At 36.6% G+C, this 19,512-nt stretch overlaps 1 protein-coding gene across 6 annotated transcripts in view; it reads right to left on the bottom strand.

Moving 5' to 3' along the window:
- Positions 1-7,713: 7,713 nt before the first annotated feature.
- PHKB (phosphorylase kinase regulatory subunit beta) overlaps positions 7,714-19,512 on the bottom strand; it is an 80,139-nt gene continuing 68,340 nt past the window's right edge. For all 6 annotated transcript variants that reach the window (XM_040615213.1, XM_040615212.1, XM_040615215.1 and 3 more), the window contains 6 exons: positions 18,828-19,030; positions 14,750-14,884; positions 13,046-13,175; positions 12,532-12,639; positions 11,069-11,209; positions 7,714-8,746 (listed from right to left, as the gene is read on the bottom strand). In XM_040615213.1, coding sequence (XP_040471147.1) covers positions 8,609-8,746; positions 11,069-11,209; positions 12,532-12,639; positions 13,046-13,175; positions 14,750-14,884; positions 18,828-19,030 — 855 coding nt within the window. In that variant the 3' untranslated portion in view covers positions 7,714-8,608. The remainder of the gene's footprint in view (positions 8,747-11,068; positions 11,210-12,531; positions 12,640-13,045; positions 13,176-14,749; positions 14,885-18,827; positions 19,031-19,512) is intronic.

Below are 19,512 nucleotides of genomic sequence, written 5' to 3'. Positions count from 1 at the left end.
TTTCATATCATCTTTATGTTTTCATAGGCAGACTTCCACTTTGGTATAGTTTTAAAATTCTTTGAATGATCAATTTTGGTTTTAGGTATTGACATTTGTTTTGCATGATAAAAAGGTTGTCACTTACATCTTGTTCTCCCCTAAATTTACCTTTCCCTCCCCCCCTTTTTTTTTCTCTGCATCGTAATGAAAGGCTTCATATTTTAAGAATATTTGCCTTTTTAAAATTAATTGACAAGGTTAGTTGAAATTCTTAATCTAATTCCTAGGGAATTTGGAAAGGCAGCAGTAACACCACATTATAAACTGTATACAGGTGATGTTAATAGCTGCTCATTTGATTTAGAGTAGTGTGCTATCCAGTTGCTCCAGGGGAATTTTTTATAATAGTCAATTGTGTCCATAATTATGATGGCTCTGCCTCTTGTCTGCCTGTGGAATGAAAAAAATGAATCCAATAATGTAAAATACCTGTAAACACTGAAACTACTCAGCTGAAGTTTTGCTGCAAAGCAAACTTTGATACAGGAGAACATGGAAAATACCAAAATTGGTTCCTTGAAAATAGTGTTAGTTCCTCTGACTCTTATTTCAATGCATTATATAAAAGTGATAAAATTTGAATGATTCCCGTGAATGGCATTGGACTCATTTCAAACCCGTATAGTTCCCCTGGTATGTGACTTTGGAAGTATACCTAGTATACTCTAATTTTTATGTGCAGGAGGCACATGGGTTTGAAGATGGTTTTCAGTAATAGCAAGCCCAATGCTAAGTAGAAGATTATTATGATCATTTAATACTAGCCTTCCCTTCCAAAAGAAACACCAAAAAAGCAAAAATAACACATTCACTACTAATTTTAATTTTTGTCATTCCCATTTCTGAGCATTTGTTTAGTTTCTCATTGATACAGAAATGTCTAGTGTATGTATTCTAAGGGCATTGTGGAGTAGAGGGATAAGCAAAACCATTGGTTGTGTTGACATTGCCAGTGTTGGGGAATAAGTAGTATAAGCCAAATGAAATGATGTACAACATCAAACAGACCAATAAACATCATCAAATTAAAATGGATTTGTAAAAATAAAATAAGTCCTTAATTGTATACAGTTTAGACTGCTTATACAAGTAGAGCTATATTATCACAATGACTATATATTAATACAATGTGACCTACAGATAAGAAAGCATTATGGAAGTAATTAAGTCACAGAAGAGATGAGTACTTGCCTTGAGGAAAATTTAGGTAATTTAGTGCCTTCACATGCCAACCATATTTCTAATCTTTCACCAAGTGTACTAAGTTTTACAAGGAGAGTTGAGCTAAGAGAAGCTTTAACAACTACTTGTTATGTGTTTTTAACACTTAATAAACAAATGATGCATAATCCATCTTCTTGAATTACCACTGTGATGCTGAAATTAAGAATTTATTAATCCAAACTCATTTATTGTAGAGCATTCACAGGTAGAATTGAAGGTTTGTCTCTCATCCTTTTGAAACATGTTGATTTTTAGAATAGTTTTGTAACAGCTGCGGTTTCATTAGTTTTGTGATGAGATCTTTGAGATGAAAATCACTGGTTTTAGTAAATCCCCTATTTTGTCTGTCTCTGGAATACAAAGGACCAATTGTTCTGTTAGTGATTCACTGACATTTTGCCAGGAAACCTTCATTCTCTCTGCCCAGTGTGAATCCTCATTACTGACGTTTTGCATAGCTTTCGTTAGATTGGTTAAGTTTAATGTTGTTCATGGACATGGCTCGGGGAATCCGAGTAAAGCCACAGAACTTGTACTGTGCTATAATCGATTTCAGCAGAAGCTACAGTACTGATAGCAAAAGGAACAGCCATTAAGGCTGAAGTCTTTTTATAAAATAAAACCCCTTAAATTTAGTAAGCTTAAAAAAAAAAAGAAGAAAAAAAAAAAAGACAAAAGACCATGGCCATTTGTTCCTAGAAGCACACTAGTCATTTGTCATAACAGTATTAAGATAACAAGACAGGTCTATATTATCTTCCAGACTCCAACACTAGAAGATTTTTATGGTGTGTTTGAGATGTTGCTGCTACGCATTTGGGCCTCTGTCAGCCAAAGACCTCCAGTGCAGTTCTGCAGGCTGGTAACAGTAGTGGGAGCACAAATGATGACGTGGGCCTGTCCATTGATATTTTTACCATCGTATCTTCTAGATGTGTTCTGAGACAGTAAGGCCAGGAAGCAGCTCTTAAAAGCGATTTTCCTGTGCCTGGTGCTTGCAAGATTATAGTAATCACACTGAGACACATGACAACGTACCTTTCTTGTGTTCCTTTGCCTGGCTTTCTCTATCCTTCTCTTTTCTCTTGTTTATAACTTGGATCTTACATACCCTTTGAGATGGTGGAATCACCAAAAGTAAGATAAAACACAGCAAGTACATTTCACTTGTATTTAAACCCCCTGAGGTCCCTAGCACTGAGAAGAAAGAAAACGTAATGAGGAAAGACATTTGTTCACAAAGAAAAGCATTTTGGATTGGTTAGTGAAGTAAATCTTGAGACATTGCATGAAGACCTTTAGGATCTTTTTTTTTGTGCATTGTTAAAAGACAGTTTAGTTTCTTCTTACTTACTTGCTTTTATGTCCTAGACGGCAATGTTAGGTACCTTCAAAATATGTGAGAATCTTTGTTAACATTTTCTTTCTAGTTTATTTTTATTACTTATCACATAGCAGATGCAGGTAAACACTGTAGGTTAAGACAATATGCTAAAATCTTCTCTAAGCACATTGTTAATGTTTCCTTTTTACATTTTGCAGCATGATTTATCTTCAGGAAATGCAAGTTTGACTATATAGCATACTTACCTAAATACATACTGCCTATCACTGGAACACAGAAAATTGTTGGGTTTGCTTGCCTGTGAGTCAGATCGCTCATCTCCTATCAGAGTCTGAAGTGCAGTCAGATGACTCATACATGAGCAATACCAGCAGTTTCAGGTTCTACTGGGTGGTTAACTGACAACCCTGTTGCAGAGAGCTCTCAGTGATATAGGAGCCTTCAGTAAGCAAACCAGGAGCTTGCATCCACCTTAGGCAATGAAGTCAAAAAATATACAGTTCAATATATAGTTCCATTCCAGATCAAAGAGTGATTAGATTATGTTTTAGTTTCTGGAACATAACCCAGAGTGGACACACACGCATTATTCTTCAGTGATGTGGTAGAAAGGGGCCTTTGGGAGTGTTTTTATCAATAATTTTCTTGGGAGTTGTTGCTTGGTAAGTTACATGTTTCCTACCTGCATGGAATGATATGCAAGTTTTAGGTCTGTGGTCTTGTACAGATGTAAAACAATATGATGTCCTCTCCATATAAGCACTTACTCCTGACTGGATTTCTTGCAATGCAAGTGGATTTCTTGATGTGCCTAGACATAAAGTCTCCAAGCCTTTTTCTTTGTATTTCATTGTTTTCCTACGTGTGATGTCATCCTTTGTTCCCTCTGTTTGGCCTCAACTTCACAGCACTAGAAACATGAGCTAGTGGCACTCTGAAAGGGCTGTCTAAGCTTCATGCCACTGGCCCGTAGGGATCAGGCTTAGGTAAGCTCAGTCCTTACTATCTGCCACTAGCAGGAAACGTTATTCCAAATAGCATCCCTTTTGTCTTAGAGAGTTGTTATTTTATAAAACAAGAGACTTAATGGCTACTTCTTTTCAGATCAGGTCAAAAATTATCCTGTATGTATTTGGGTGAAGACATGGAAAGTTATTTTGTCCTTCTTCCCCTTCCCGTGTGAGAAGTATGCACTTCTACAGAACGCTTATATAAGGAACTCCTGCAAACATTTTATCAGAGTCTTTTTGATTCAGGAAAGACCCAACACAAGTTATTTCTTTAATATGCATTTTATCCGGTGTTTCTACACTTGGTTTTGTTCAGTTCTTGCTAATGTGCAAAAGGAAAAGCATGGTCAGATCGAAATAATTTATAGTTCCTAATGTCAGAGTGCTACATAGGTAAACGAATACAACTTCTGTACTCCAATCCCACCAAATACCCACCCACAAAAACACAGCACCAAGGGGAAATCCTTTATATTCTCTAGTCAAGACCTCAGCTGTGTTTCCCTCTTAACTTCTCCCCATATTCACACACATAGCCCGTGACTGCTCTCCTATTTGTGAAAGGAGCAGAAGTAGGTATGAACAGTGTATGTAATCCAGCACATTTGTTCTGAGCTCTCAGCAGTGTTTCACAACACAGTGTTGTATTTTGTGTTTATGGCAGAGCATAGGCTGTCTTTCTTGTTTATTTTTCTCTTCCCATGTTAGAAGGCTTAGTTCATTAGTATAAAGGACTGTCACACTTGTGGAGAATATGTTTGGTGTGGGTTTTGTGAATTATAATTATCTAAACATCCAGTCAAGCCATTTTGTCATTTTGTTGACTGATATTTGGGATGGGATATACAGGCTTCAGTGGAATTAATTGCACCTCTTGTATTTTCTGAATTTGTATTTTAGGTGTCTGTGCCTCACCACTCCCACTTCTTTCCGTACATTCATTTTTTCCCTCTTACAAACCGGCATACAAAGACTCTTGTAGGTATATGCTTTAACTGTAATGATTTTGTGTGTGTGTGTGTTTTGTTTTGTTAAATGTATGTTTTCCAGTGCTATTAGTACTGTATGTAGCTGAAAAGCACTTTTACAAAAGAACAATTGTAAGTCTCAAATATACTGTTGGTCAAGCAGGTAGTCTTTCTTTAAAATTGTACATAAATACAACACTGATCATGAATGCTGACCATCTCTTGAGGATTTTTCATGCCATGAACTCAATGTATAAGGTTTAAGTAAGTATTTCAAATAGCTGTGAAAACAAGAAATGTGAGACCCAAATTACAAAAGCAGAATGTTAGCTATCTAATGGTATTGCCGCACTAATCCTAAGCTTGCTGTTATCAAATACACCATGTACTGACATATCTTGATGAAACATTCAGAAAAATGCCCCAATCATCAGTGTTTTGATAGCATCATGCTACATGGTCCAGGATTGATCCAACAAAAGCCCCTTTCCAATCAGGATCTTCTACTACATTTTCTACTGTGGTGGATTAGCGAGTAATGGAGAGGATTTCTCAGAGATTGATTTATTATTAATCCGGTTGTCAATTTCTTTTCTGTATCAGTTGCACAAACTGATACATAGGCAAAATAAAACTGAAAATTCATATGAAGGAAAGCAAAGCTAACGGCAAAAATGCCAAGAAAGTCACCTTTGAATTTCATCAACTTCTTACCTTCTGAATTCTCTCGTGACTAGAGCAGTTTGAAATGTCTTATGTACTGTGAACATGACACCTATTAACTGTCACAGTAATCCAGCGTGAAGACAATGGTATTGGCAAAATTGAAGGTGAATGAGTTTGGGGTTGGAGAGGGGCATGGGTTATGTGTATTTACATCAGGAGTTGCCACTACCAGTTGGTATTTCCCCTTTTTCTAACAGTAGAGGAAAATGGATTTTTTCCCTGTGGTTTGCTTAGATGAATTTATTTGATCTTACTCTCAAGAGTGTCTGATAAAAGAATCTGGAAAAAATGTTTTAAAACATCCTGCCTCTCTTCTATAGCTTCACAGTTAAACTGTTTCAGCTATTGTTTTCCCATCTTTTGAATGGATGCTACCTCCCCTCATAAGCAGTTTTTCAAGCCTTGGAGCACTGTGAAGGTGTATAGTAAGGGAACTGAATGGTGTGAACCAATATTGAACCATTTGAACTTACTACTTTGATGGCTGGAGCAACTATATTGCCAGTAGCTCTTTCAAGTACACACAGGATTGCTGATTGTTGCACCTCTGGTTATTAAGCTGCAATCCCCAATGCATCTCTTCCCTATTCTCTTGAGGCAGAATATTTTTGAAGAAATCAGGATCAAGTTTGTTAAGTATTAACCACACGGTATTTGAGCTATGGATGTTTAATAACTATCTGGCTTACCATTTCTTTTGTCCTACCCTGTTTATTGTCACCAAGGTTTCCCTTTCCTCTGTGACTTCAAACATTTTATAATGTAGGAAAAATATGTACTTCGGCATAAATTTTAGGGTTTTTTTTCCAATTATTTTTGTTATTTTTTAAAACTATATTTCAGTAGGCATGCTTTGTGAGAGCCATTTGCACCAAGCTCCTTTCTTGTCCCTGCTTCAGGAAGAGAAGAGAAAAATTAATGGTATTGTCCTTCTAGATGCAAGAACCTTTTCCAGGGAATGTTGACTCTACTGGATTTTGGTATCTTCATCTCCTAATCTGTGTACTTAACCTTATTTTGTAGGAGTTGAAAAATGGCCATCATCACAAATTCATAAACTGTGTCTTCAAGACTATAAACAGAAACAGTTTTAATGAATTTTCATTCCAAGTTTGTATAAGCAAAAGTGGTGACTGGGTTTTCATTCATTTGCAGTTACACAGTTCAGACCAAGATCAGCAAACTTGAAGCTTACTAGTTACTGGATGTACTACAGGCGTTAGAGCAGAAGAGAAGCAGTAAGAACAGGTAAGAGAGATAAAAACTGCAAAATTGCTATCCTGCAATTTGAAGAATTAATGTGCAGTTACATTTTACATCACAAGCAACTGCAAAATCAAACAGTGCTACTGTCCAGCAAAATGACAGTGCTTCTGAAGTAACCCATAGATCTTGTATTTAAGATTGTTTCTTTTCAATAGGACTTAGTTGTAGACAAGTTAATGTTCTGTGTTTGTTTCACAAGAGATGCATCAAATTTAAAGTTTTATTTTAATTTAATTCAAAAAAAAACCACACTAGATATAGACACGCTTGCTGCCTATGTAATCACTGATCCACAACCAGTTGTAGATCTGCAAGCAAACTTAAAAAATAAAAATAAAAGGCAAGTGAAATTTATTGTGGTTGATAACTGCTAAGGCAGTAACAAAGTAAAAAAAAAAAAAACTGAGGATGTGTTGAATTGCAATTTAAACTAGTGACTCATTCAGTATTTAGAACTGCTGCCAACTGAGTCTGCTGTTTAACTGTAGCCTTCTTGTTGGAGTTAGTGCAATGATGCAGCCCCTTTAGACAACACTCTGCTACTAACTATACTAACACAATACAATAATGTACCCAACAGTGAGTACCTAGTGTGTGCTTCTTCTGGATTTTCTTTCCCCGTCCCCTCTGCCACCTCTCCACTACTCTTTGAATGATAAATGTATTACAGCAAGGAAGAGCAGCAGGACCACTACTCTACTAGCTTAAAATTAACTTTTCCAATGTTACTCATTCTCCACATCATTTGACAAGAGATTTGTTAATGGTTTAGTGTCCTCCTTCAACAACAAATTCTTCTACCATTTTGATTTGAGAAGGATTGATTATGTGATTTCTGGGGAAGTTCTGCAAATCAGGAAAGTACTAACCACTGCCTGTACTCAAGATTCACTCCACTCATTTTAGCTTAGTTTGCCATTAGTTTTGCCTTCTACCTGCCTTTCATATCAATATGGCAGCAGTTTATTGACAGTTGAATTGCAGCTGGTCACTATTATCAGAATGTTTGAGGACCAGTTCTACAGCTTTAATACATTCTGTACTGTTAAAACAGGCACTTTAGAACCACCATAAATGGATCAGTATGAGCACATTAAAGGTTGCCACTAAAGTCAACAGGGAACTTGGCATATAACTTAAAGTATTTTTATTGACAGTTGTTTTTTTTCTTAACAAGCATTTTCTTTTCATTATTTCACCAAAATAAAGCATATAGCATACAGTGTTTTCACACGTCTAGGAGATAAGTAAGTCTATCTCAAATTATTTAATGTCTTGACAGCTTATGTAATGTTTTTTCTTCATTTATATTCATTTTAAATACAGTTTGTTTGCCCTTTTTTTTAAAACAAACTTTTATCTTGTAACCAAACCATTCCCTTGTTAATATACAGATGTTTAAACAACCATTGGGAAACTGTAGTGATATTTATTGCTAGAGATAAAACATTCCTCTATCAGGATAAAACCTGTATATCAAGTTATTAATAGGTAAATTAAAAAACCACACCCTAAATATGCTGTCGATTGAACGGTTACAGAAAAACTTTAAAGAACAACCGTTTACCCTTCACCTCCAATTTGTGTGTAGAGTAATAAGAAAATTATCAATTTTCTGTGTTTCCACACTGATTGGTATGCATATTAATTATGATATTTTCTGAATTTCATTTAGAATTTACAGTAACTTGTTTGTAATTATAAATAAATAGAGGTATAAAGAGAAAATCTCATACTGCTTTTCTCTTGAAGCTACCAACTATGTTAAATGCATAATTTAGGATCATAAATACAATCCCATTCAACTTAAATATCACAGGACTAAATTCATGTGCTCAGTTTCATGCTGCATAGTTGAGAAAGGAAAAAAATTAGGTGGCACTTAGTATCTTTAATGGCACTTCTTTCAGCAAAGGATAGTATTTGTATTACTAGCCAGGGTTACTCTTCAAAACTATTTCAATAGATGCGTGGAAAGTACATGGAACACTAAATAAAGCAACAATTCCTATATTGTGTTTCAAGCTCTAGCTAATGGTACAGGGATCATCGTTGCTTAGTTTAATTTCCCCTTCCAGCAATAAAGTCATCACAGCCTTGCTCAAGTAGCTGCATGTTCCCTTTTTTCCAATTGGGTGAGTGTTGTAGAATGCAGTTATGTCACCCTGCAGGAGAGGGAAAAGATGTTTTCACTAGAGTTGATTATGTAAAGCAGCCAAACAAGAACAACATCACAAATATGCTAGAAATGCAAATGTGTTTTTTACACTGTAAAGCCATAGTATAATTTCTGCTCAATTTCCATAAGCCTTCCACATATACTTACCTGAACACGTGGAAAACAGATTACTAAAATGCCCCGCATATATTGCTTTACTGAATTTTCCAATCCTTTTTAAAATGTGGTAAGAGAGCAGTTGTTCGTTGATGCTTAAAACATGCAGCTAGATGATTACTGTGAGGTAATTCACTGTGCTACCACAGTATGATTGTGAGCCAGGTCCTTATGTGTACATGTAGAGGTACCAGCTAAAGATTTATTTGCAAGAAAAATACTTTTTTAAAATCCAAGAACCAAACCACAGGTAGCACTTGAACTAATTCATTAATCAGATCAACCAAATAGGCGTCCTTCACTGAACACCTGTTTTGCAGTCAATGATGTTAAAACACTTGCTTATTCTCAAATTGGCTGCTATAATAAAGGTTCAACACTTTAATTCAGGAAAATGATTACTTTTATTAAAGCAAGGGCAAGGACTGTCAAATAAAAATAATGAGACTTCTTTAGTTTCAATGTGTGTTTGAAATTAGTAGAGTAAATACTTTTGACATTTATTACATTATAACAAGGAATTAACAAAGTCCAAAATATTTGCAAGTCAGTTTAATGGAAGTGCATATTTCAGGCAAATAAGAATTTCTTTTAGCAGTGTTTGTTAGGAAAACTTAAGACGGAATATTATCAGAACAATCCTAAATAGGCTACAGTTAACTGCCAGCAGGCATATACCTGGGAATATGGGAGAGTCAGGTTCCAGGAAATTTTAATATAAGGTTTTGGAAATTCCAACAGTGTTAAAGATACTATTCACAACTATAAATTGGGATTTCTTTCTAAGAGACAAAAAGGCATCGTTCTAAGTACATCTGGGCTTGGGGAAAAAATCTATCACTTTTAATTTAATGGAGGCTACAGCAACACCAGTAAAACCTGAGCCGTGCATGGGATTCTTCTTTCTATTTATAGGCATTGGGGATTTCCAGCTTGTCACAGAAGTCAGTAGTATACTCAGGATACCGTGCAGAGCTGGAACCTAATAGCCATTTGTGTGGATGATAAGTCTGATTTTGCTTAGGTTGCAACCAGAGTCATTACCCTCCAAAATGGGCAGGCCAAAAGAATCATAATTTCAACAAAATTGTGTCCTGTTAAAAACAAAGGTATTGTGCAAGGTGATATGTTGCTAAGGCTGGATATCTGGCTTGCTTTCCAACCTTCTAAAAAAAAGTAGTGGCAAAAAAGTGAACCTTGAAACTTTTGAAGGAATTCTCAAGGAATATGACCTTCCTCATCTTTTAAAGAAGCTAAATTCAGCAACAGGAAGTGCTGTTGCATATCGATGTTATGAATTGATCAATTATTCAGAGCTAGCACAGATATCTCTCAATATATTGCACACAATAAAATGTCTGACGGAGTGAGGAAGATCATCCTCAGTAGCACTGGCTTGTCCCAGTGCTTTACTCCTATTTCTTCCTTCCATCAGTTCAATGAACCTGGCTTTATTATAGAATTTCAGAGCTCTGAGGCACCAAAACTCGTAGCGAGACTATTTAGAGACCTTAAAGCATAAAACCTAAAATACTAGAGAAGTAAATATTAAAAGCTACTAAACAATCAAGTTTCATTTATTTTAATTTTAAGCCTTGGAAATTAAAAGCTTGCTAGATCATGAATGCAACTCTAGTATAAAAATCAGTAGCTAAGAAGAGTTTTGCATTTGAGGTTCATACATTGCTATTGTCACAATGAATTCTTCAGTTATTAAATTTTTCTTAGTATCAGTGTACATAAGATCCTAAGTTCACACTTCCTTGCTGAGCTTCAGTTTTATCTTTTTTTTTTTGTTATCCTGAACTCTCCTTTGTTCCACTGTCCCCCTAATTAATTTTCCCCTTTTATGACTCTTACAACTACTTCAGCTTTACCCAGACTCTCATTTGAGACCTATGTAATACTGTGAGTGTTCTCCTTGCCATACCACTTTGAATTCACAGTTCAGCAATAAAGTAAGTGTGCAACTCTTATCTCTGTTGATAGGCTTTTTGCAGCCTTACACTGCACTTGGGTATATTCATTTCCTATTTGTGTTCCATTCTGAACTCCTATAAATTGCTCTTTATTCTGAACCACAAAGAATTAACATTTATAACTAACCTCAGTAAGAACAGTAAATTCTGCAAGACAGTAATATTTTACTCACCTCTTTTTCAGCTCCCTTTGGACTGCTGTGATCTTTCTGAAAGTCATGAAATGCTTCTTGCACCACTTTGTCCAAGTCTACTTTGTCCTGGAACGCTAACTCGGGATTTCTTTCCAAAATAACAGATATTACCATCAACAACTGAAAGGCAGAAAAAAAAAAAAAAAGACTGACTTTAAATTTGGTTTTTTTAAAATTCAGGTTACACAAAAGTGCTGTTAATAATTGCATATGTCTCTTTCAAGCAGGAAGCAATTTAATAATGGCATAGGTAATAGTGCAGAGATAATAGCATTCTGACTGATAAAAGAATCACTGAAAAAGCAGGCTTTTATGAAAGGCTACAATTTCTGGTGTCTACCTAGTTAAGGGCACTGTGTAAATGATTGACATTAACATCTAACTTTGCTGGGAGCCAAGGAAATTATTTTCCAGTTTATTCAGTTCACTGTGGCTGCACAAATGCTGGTGCTCAGTCAAGGGAGAGGGTGAAAAGCAGCAAACACTGGACACCAGCATTTGATGTTGAGGTATGATCATGTATGGTATAACTGTACTATGACAAAGTTTATAAAAAACCAAAGTCAATAGACAGCAATAAAAAAAGTCTCAGTTCAAGAGAAATTATATTCCTTTTATCTGACAGAGGTTTAAAATAGGAAGGGGAGCATGATGAGTGACCTGTCGTAATAACTACAAGTGGGCAGTAGAGTCTCTATTGGTCATCTTGGATTTTGAAAATCATGTTATCTTTTAGTAAAACTTGGGGATGTTCCAGCAAGCAGCATGACCATTAGTTTTCAGCCAGAATTGAGATAGATTTGGTTTTACTGTGGAGGAATACTCACAAGCACCAGAGGCATATACTTGGGAACTAACAATGAATGCTGCTGACAGCACAGATGTCAGTTACCGATGGTACAGATGCTCTTGATCTGTTCAAAAAGTGTACATTATGCGCAGTGGTGGGGGAAGGGCTTTAAACGGCATCTTGCTTTACTGTTAGGTATGGGAACATAACTAAACTGAAGTTAGCTGACTCAGTAGCACAAGGCAACTTGCTAGACAGCCTCAACAAAATGGGAATGAAGAATCTATCGTGTTTTAAAGCAGTTTTTCTGTAGATCTAGAAATTTTTAGGAAAAGGCATGAGCTAGGGACTTGAAGGAAGGCTAACTTGGAATTATTCTTCATACTAGTTTTCACCTCTTGTGACCTAATTGTACTGGCACTGTCATTAATATTTATCTATTTGCTAACGGGGAAGAACATCAAGAACTTAGTATATTCTCAACATGTTAACAGGAATCTGTTTAAACATACAAAATCTATGGAGAAACCACTAATGCAAGTGTTTATATTTAAAAGGCTATTTCTTCCAATATTTGAGCCTCATTTTTTTTCTTTTAGGCTGTAACATACCCATGTACATGATAAAATTGTATTCACTATAGGCCACGGACCTCTACAATAATTTGCCTGTATTCCGGCTGGTCAATATTTTGCAGCATGTCTTCAACCAGGAGGGAAAAATTCATTTCATACATAGTCATATCGGATAAGGTTGGTTGCTGAAAAACAAATAATATTTTTACTCAAAGACCATTTGCATTGAATCAAAACCAATCCCAAGTAAAGCCTATTTGCTTGTTGAATAAATAATACTCAACTAAGAAATAAGACCACTCTAGGGTCAAAAAGGGAGCAGATTTCCGAGTCCATGACTTGCAAAGGGTCTTCTAGACGCATGCTTTTATAAATGTGTTTTAATAGAAATAGCTGACTTACATTGTATTCTAACTGTATTTTATTCAGAACCAAAAAGAAAACCTGAAACTACTTTTTTGTAAAAAATCGTAACAGGAACAAATTACCGTAAGTAATACATTATGGCATAAAATAGACATTAATGATAAAATAATTCACCGTTAATAGCTGGGTAAAGCAGAAATAACTGAGCATCTCTGCCAGTTTTACCTGTGGTAAAAATTTTCCTGCCACTATTAAACCATTAGGGGTTCTCTCCAAGATCTGCCACACCCGATCATAGAATCCAGCAGGAGTTCGATTGAGAGAACCGTCTATCTGTCTTCTGTTTAGCCAGCTTCTGCGGACAAAGACAATTGAGAGCTTAAAGTTAAAAACTGTTGCAGATGCAGAATCAAGCCATGTTCTGTGAAAACCTGAAGAGATTTTAGTTGCAAAGAGACTGTTTGGGAAGTAAATATACCACTATCCCTTCATGTAAGACAACTGGCAGTGATATATGGTATCACAGTAGCCGAGATTTTTTATTTTTTTTTTCCAAAAAAATCACAACAGTAGGAAAAACTGTCACAGAAAGAAAATGCAAGGAAACAGCGTTCTATATTTCCTGGCAGGAGGAGAACTTTTTTAAAAAGTCACTGACAGGTAAGGAAGAACAAGCTAGCAACACCGTACAGGAAGAAGTTAAAGATACAAAGTTTTGAAAAATATGCTGGCTAGCTTTTGTACTCGCATAACTGCCAAAAAAATGATCTTCATCCTCAGAAAACCAGAGTCCTCTTTGCTGACCCAGCTGCTTTATGAAGGAATCAAAAGCAGTGACACTGTGACAACTAAGGTAAGATCTCTAGGTGCTTGAATTGCTTACAGTGACTGGCCAAATTGTTTCCTAAATAGCATAATATTTAATGGAAAATGCTGCAAAGAGAAACCTGGAGTTTTTCTGCTTAGGTTTTAGCGGAATAATGTCAACATCAACATGAGCAGAGACAGCAACTAAATAGCAAGCATTAACAACCACAACCAAGACACTGAAAAGCACATGGGAGATACAGAGTAAACAGTCAGTTGGACAGAGACATTCTACATCCCACAAATCAGGTAAGAGAGAGCAGACACCAATTTAAGGAGCTTGTTTCTCAGGCGTTACAGAGGGAAAAGCCAGAATGTGTTTTGAATTAAGCAGAAACATAAGTAGTATGATATGTGGTATATTTCCTCTTTGTTGAAGGAAAAGGCTGTCATTCATTCAGTCAAGGGCTACTGAAATTATCAGCAGTATAATGTCCCAAAGTTTAATCCAACTAGAAGTATAAACCTACAAGAGGATTTTTGATTCTACTCTTACCAATACAGTTAAGTGGAAATACTGTAATTTTAACTTTTTTCTTACATGCTTTGTATCACAAAGAATGCTCTTTCTGGCAACTAGTTACAGCCTGGAGAAAAGATTACAAGTTCCAGGCAGCACCAGTATCTCATGAGAATTCTAGAGAACACCTGCTCTTAATTCATATACAGCTAGAAGAAAGAGGGCACTGAGCAGCAGACAAACCGTTCTTACAAGTTACTTGAAGTAGATGGTATTGAGCAATTTTTGGCTCCTTTCCCCACATCCCCAAAGAATGTAATGCTTCACATTACTGCCCAAGTATAGAGATTACTACTATGAAGTAAGACTTCCACAATGATAAAGCTGAGAAGGAAAGATGCGCTATAAAAGAAATAATTGTAGAACATGGACACGTGAAAGAATGAAAAAGTGCATTTTTCCTACCCTTCCTTAAATAAGTATATTGCTGATTGCAGATGCCTGGTGTTTTCAGATGTACACAAAGCAGCTCAGAAATGAAAATTACTTGAACAGCCTGTTATGAATGAAAACAGGTGCCCCAGACCCACACATCTCATTACCTCCCCTGCTGCTGAGGCTGAAGAATATCCAGCAGAAGCTGCTTCACTTCACTAGGGGACATCTGGTATAAGTCCTTGGCTGGCATATCCCCAGCACGGATTTTCAATTCATACTTCATAGCATGGATAATCCATCTGAAGAAAAGGGAGGAATACATTTATTAATGATATACAAAGTTTGCAGAGATGAAAAATCAGTCTAATAAAATACCTCAGAAGATTTCCATGTGATCCTGTTATTTGGCTGTTAGGACAGCATACAATACCAAAAAAATGCTCTACTATTCTTACTGTATTGTGGAATTTACTCAGATTTTGTGTATGTTTGCAAATATGATACAAACTGACAGGCATAATGCATAGATTTTAAGAAATGGGTTGTGAAGCACGCTTTTCATAGGGAAGATTATTTGACCACATATTCTACTCCATCCCATATTTATTAAGACAAACACTTCCTTGCCTTTTGATGTTAAAACTCCTACTCAAAATTATGCTCTTACAGTACATGCATTTTGCTCATGAGTTCTAAAAGAAACCTAAAAATTAAATGATTTTACATTTACAAAGACTTCGGGGCTTACTTACAGTTATAGCCTTTGAAATTCATTCTTGTAGTCTATCACATTTTCCTTCTTTTGCTACTCCCTTTTGAAAAGACTTGATTAAATAAAAATGTAGTAACGGTGAAGATTTTTCAGCCTTAGGTATCAGAGAGGCAGAACTTTGCAAATTATTGAAGGAAAATGCTTAATTTTATTTTGCACATTATATAAAACTAGCGCTACAGCCTCCAATACCAAAGACGAAATAAACTATAGCTACATTTGAAGCAAGATAACTGAGTATGGAGCTCCAGCCTCTTACCAAATACACTGCTTCAGTTCAAGACAATATTACTAACAAAAGGGAAAAGAAACTTAACTAGTTTTTCTTCAAACAATCCATCATATAACACCTGAGCAAGTCTGGGTTACATCAAAAAGCCTTATCCTGTTTATCAGAAAATGCAGGATATTCCCAAGAGTTAATTTGTCATCAGCATAGCCACATTCCACAGGCATTTAATTATTTAGCCTACACAGTACAGAATGTTGTTTATGTAAGTCAAGTCACAATCTTTTCTGAAGGATTCTTAGTAGCTACACCGAATTCTGAACTATCAGGCCAACTGATTCAACGTTGCTTTAAATTTGAGGCTTCCAGGACCGTTCACTGAAGGTGCAAGATACAAGTGAATATTAAGCAACATGGACACATTGAATTACAAAACACAGTACTTCTGTTAATTTTAGTGGCTTAGAAATTGGTTCTTTTTTCTCTGATGACTCAAATGTATCAGTACGGAAGTCCTTCACTGGTACTTTCTCTTTGCAGTGGCCTACAAAACATAGCAAAGTCAAGAGTGGAGCTCCTACCAAACTCTTCACTAGTAAGAGTGGGTAGAAGTCAGTTGGTTGGAGTTTTCTGCAGTAATAGGCCTGTCAAGAACTTGATCTATTTCAATGTGAAACCCTGAAAACAAATCAATAACAAGACACTAGATCAAATAATTATGAAACTGGAATGGTGTTTCTGTGAGAATGTTAATTTTGCTCACTGGAGTGGGTGATAATACTGAAATAAAGAAAATTGAATCTCTAGCATTAACCTTGGAAGAAAAAAAAATTGCAAAAGGTATTAGCTACAGAGAATGGGGAAGAGGAGGAAAGAGAAGTAACATGGATCTGTAAAGGGTACAGAAAAGGTATTTAAGTGCAAAAGACAGATATACTTGCAGTTAAATGTAATACAGGTGATTTGAAAAGTTTTGGGTTTTGATGACTGGAATGTGCTGATGAAATAGAAGCATGAATCTCCTGTGCTAGAAAAAAAGACTGCTGGTATTTATCTCCAGTGCTGAAATGCTCTATTTTCTCTATGAAAAAAACATGGTAGAACACTTAAGTTCTAATTTTAAAGCATGCTCACTAATTCTGTAAATCTCAGTCAGTAGCACCTGGCCTCTTCAAAGAACTGCTTATTCAAATACATCTCTCTCTTCCTAAATGTGAAAAAATACTTAACTTCTGTGGATAGATAGCAAAAGTAAATGCAGATACCATGGAATATGATAACACTCCAGCACAGACAATTTGCAGGTCACCTTACCAAAGAACTAAATAGAACAATCCAGTAGGTAAATGATGTTTTAAACTTGATTCAGGTTTGTGGTGCCTAAGCTATGTACAGATTAGCCTAACCTATTTAGCACAGAATTGGACAACTGTGCAGCTGATGAACAGTCAAGAAGTGGCGTGTGTGTCCGTAACAGGAGTACTATTCAGTTGGTGGGGGCGTGGGGGTGTTTTGCAGCCTTTTGAAGAACAAAAAACATTTTTTTTAGAAACCATACAGGACAAATCATGTTTTCTTTACCATGGCAGTTAAGTGTTTTTGCGTAGAGAACTGCTCTTCAACAATGTCTTTGTTATGATAGATATCGAATAGTCAGATTCATTGAGTATCAGAAGTATACCTTGGTGCCTCAAAATATTTTCAGAAAAGCTGTAATATATTTGAACTGAATATATATACCTTTGAAAAAAGGTAAATATATTTGAACTGCTGAAGGTTTTTACCTCAAGTCCCCATTACAGACAACACTCTAAAACAACAAGCAATCTTTTGGGGCAAATTATTGTGCTGAAACTCCGAAAAAAAAATAGTTTAACTACCTTGAAACACTGTTAGCAAGGGATTTGCTGCTCATGGTTGCCAGACTTAAGACTGATTTAGACAAGGCTTTATTATGAGTACTTACTATAAACTAGATAATGCAACTAGAAGCATATGTTGACCTAGAGGAAAATTGTACAGTTTCAGAAGGGAATCACATTCATGCTGCATCCTTCCTAGATGACTGCACTTATGCAGTCTACCCTTTGCCACAAACCTACGTGACACAGGTGTCAGCTCAAGTGAGCAAAAAGTTTTTAAAGGCTTCATCCAGGAGCCCTAATCCTAGATTTCACTTTTCCCTGCTTCTTCCTCAAGTCCTTAAAGTCTGTGACAGTAAAAGCTTTTCCTGTGCTCTCTACCTCTTGGTTCTTCCCTTCCTCCCAGTACAGTACATCCCTAGCCTCCAGCCCTGTCCCTCTAACCTGCCTGACAGGTGGGCAGGCAGCAGCACACCCTCTGTGCATCTCCATCACCTGTGGGGCACTGTAAAGGAAGAGCTAGCATGTGGTATGATCCATTATGCTTCTGGGATTCTACATCCACATCACATGTTTACCAGTAATGAAATCCGTGCTAGTTATCAGCACACCTGTACCTAGTACACAATAAAAAGACTCCTGTTGAGATTCCCTTGCCGGCCACGCAGAGAGCATAAACTGTGAGCAGACTTTGTATCCGCTGTGCAGCTGGGAAACTCTGGATGGCACCCAGTATGTCCGCTGCCAGGTAGGAAACTGTCTCAGCAGCACTAATGATACACCTTAGTGTGTACTTTATTTCAAGTACGGCCACTAGGCCAGTTGCAATTTAAAGCACAACCCCTTCAACCCACTGCACTGCGAACGGGGACTGTATCTATGCCAGGGCTACAGTCTGGGTAGCCAGCTGGTCACTGCCTCCTGGGCCACTAGGTGAGCCAGGCTGAACGTTCTGCCCGACAGCTGCCAGCAGGACAGGGTGACCTGGAGGCAGCACACTTGCCCCTGCTCATTTGCTGTACAGAATCCATCTAAACCCACTATGCTGGTTTGGGTTTTAAAGTCCTAACATGACAGGGGATCAAGCTTTGAAAAGTCTTACAGTTCACCCTATTAGCCTTAGGAAAGCTTCCAATAGGCTATTACAAGGACTGCCCCTCCCCCACTTTACACGGCTGACTGGCAAATTTGAGATTAGTTGTGCACTCATTTTTGGCACACTGCTTTAAAGCAGGCTTCCTAAGGATGGAAAATCAAAGTATACAAGTTTTGCTGCATCATCTTATATAAACCATTTTTGCAATGTAGCAGCAATCTGTTCAGTATGTATATTGCCCTGCAATACTCGCAGTAAGAGCGACTCTAGATGCTTTACTGACCCGATGCGTATCTTCAGCATGCCACGGAAGAGTTCAGGTGAATTTGAAATGATCCAGCCAATATGTATGACAAGTTCCTGCTGAACTACAGCTTCTCTTTCATCTTGTAAATGACATTTTTCATAGATGATGTTCTTAATCATTCCTGGGGATAAGGGATTAGAAATAACTGCTTCCTCCTGGCCAAAAGCTCCAAGTGTCACCTAAGGTATATTGAAAACACGTCAGAAGATATGCACGGGAATAAAAGCACTGTAGAAGCAATTCAGAAAAGAAATTTTATGACGTCTGCTTTTCTTGTTAAAAATTTCACAACACAAAAGTAATTTTATGTCAATGGCTAATGCATGTTAATACTGTTAATTGGATACTATTAAAATAATGAAATTCACTAAATTAGCACGGTATATAGGAAATTATTTTTCAAAATGAAAATAAAAAATACAAGACCACTGTTCTTGGTTAAAAAACTGGCTGTATGATCACGACTGTACACTTAGCTTTAGACAGTCTTCATTTCTGATACTTCAGCTGTGGAGTTCACTTAAAATTCAGAATTAAATTCATAGTTTTGTTTTCTTGCTTCTAATAGCATCGTAATAGTTATAGCCCTCACTTAAAAAAATATATTGCTGGTACCGGATTGTTTAACCACAAAAAAGGAATTTTGTTAAAATTCCCATCC

Source organism: Falco naumanni, chromosome 15, assembly GCF_017639655.2.
Source record: "Falco naumanni isolate bFalNau1 chromosome 15, bFalNau1.pat, whole genome shotgun sequence".
NCBI classification, from domain to species: domain Eukaryota; kingdom Metazoa; phylum Chordata; class Aves; order Falconiformes; family Falconidae; genus Falco; species Falco naumanni.
Note: the sequence above shows the minus strand (reverse complement) of the source record. Positions and strands in the feature narration are given on the sequence as shown.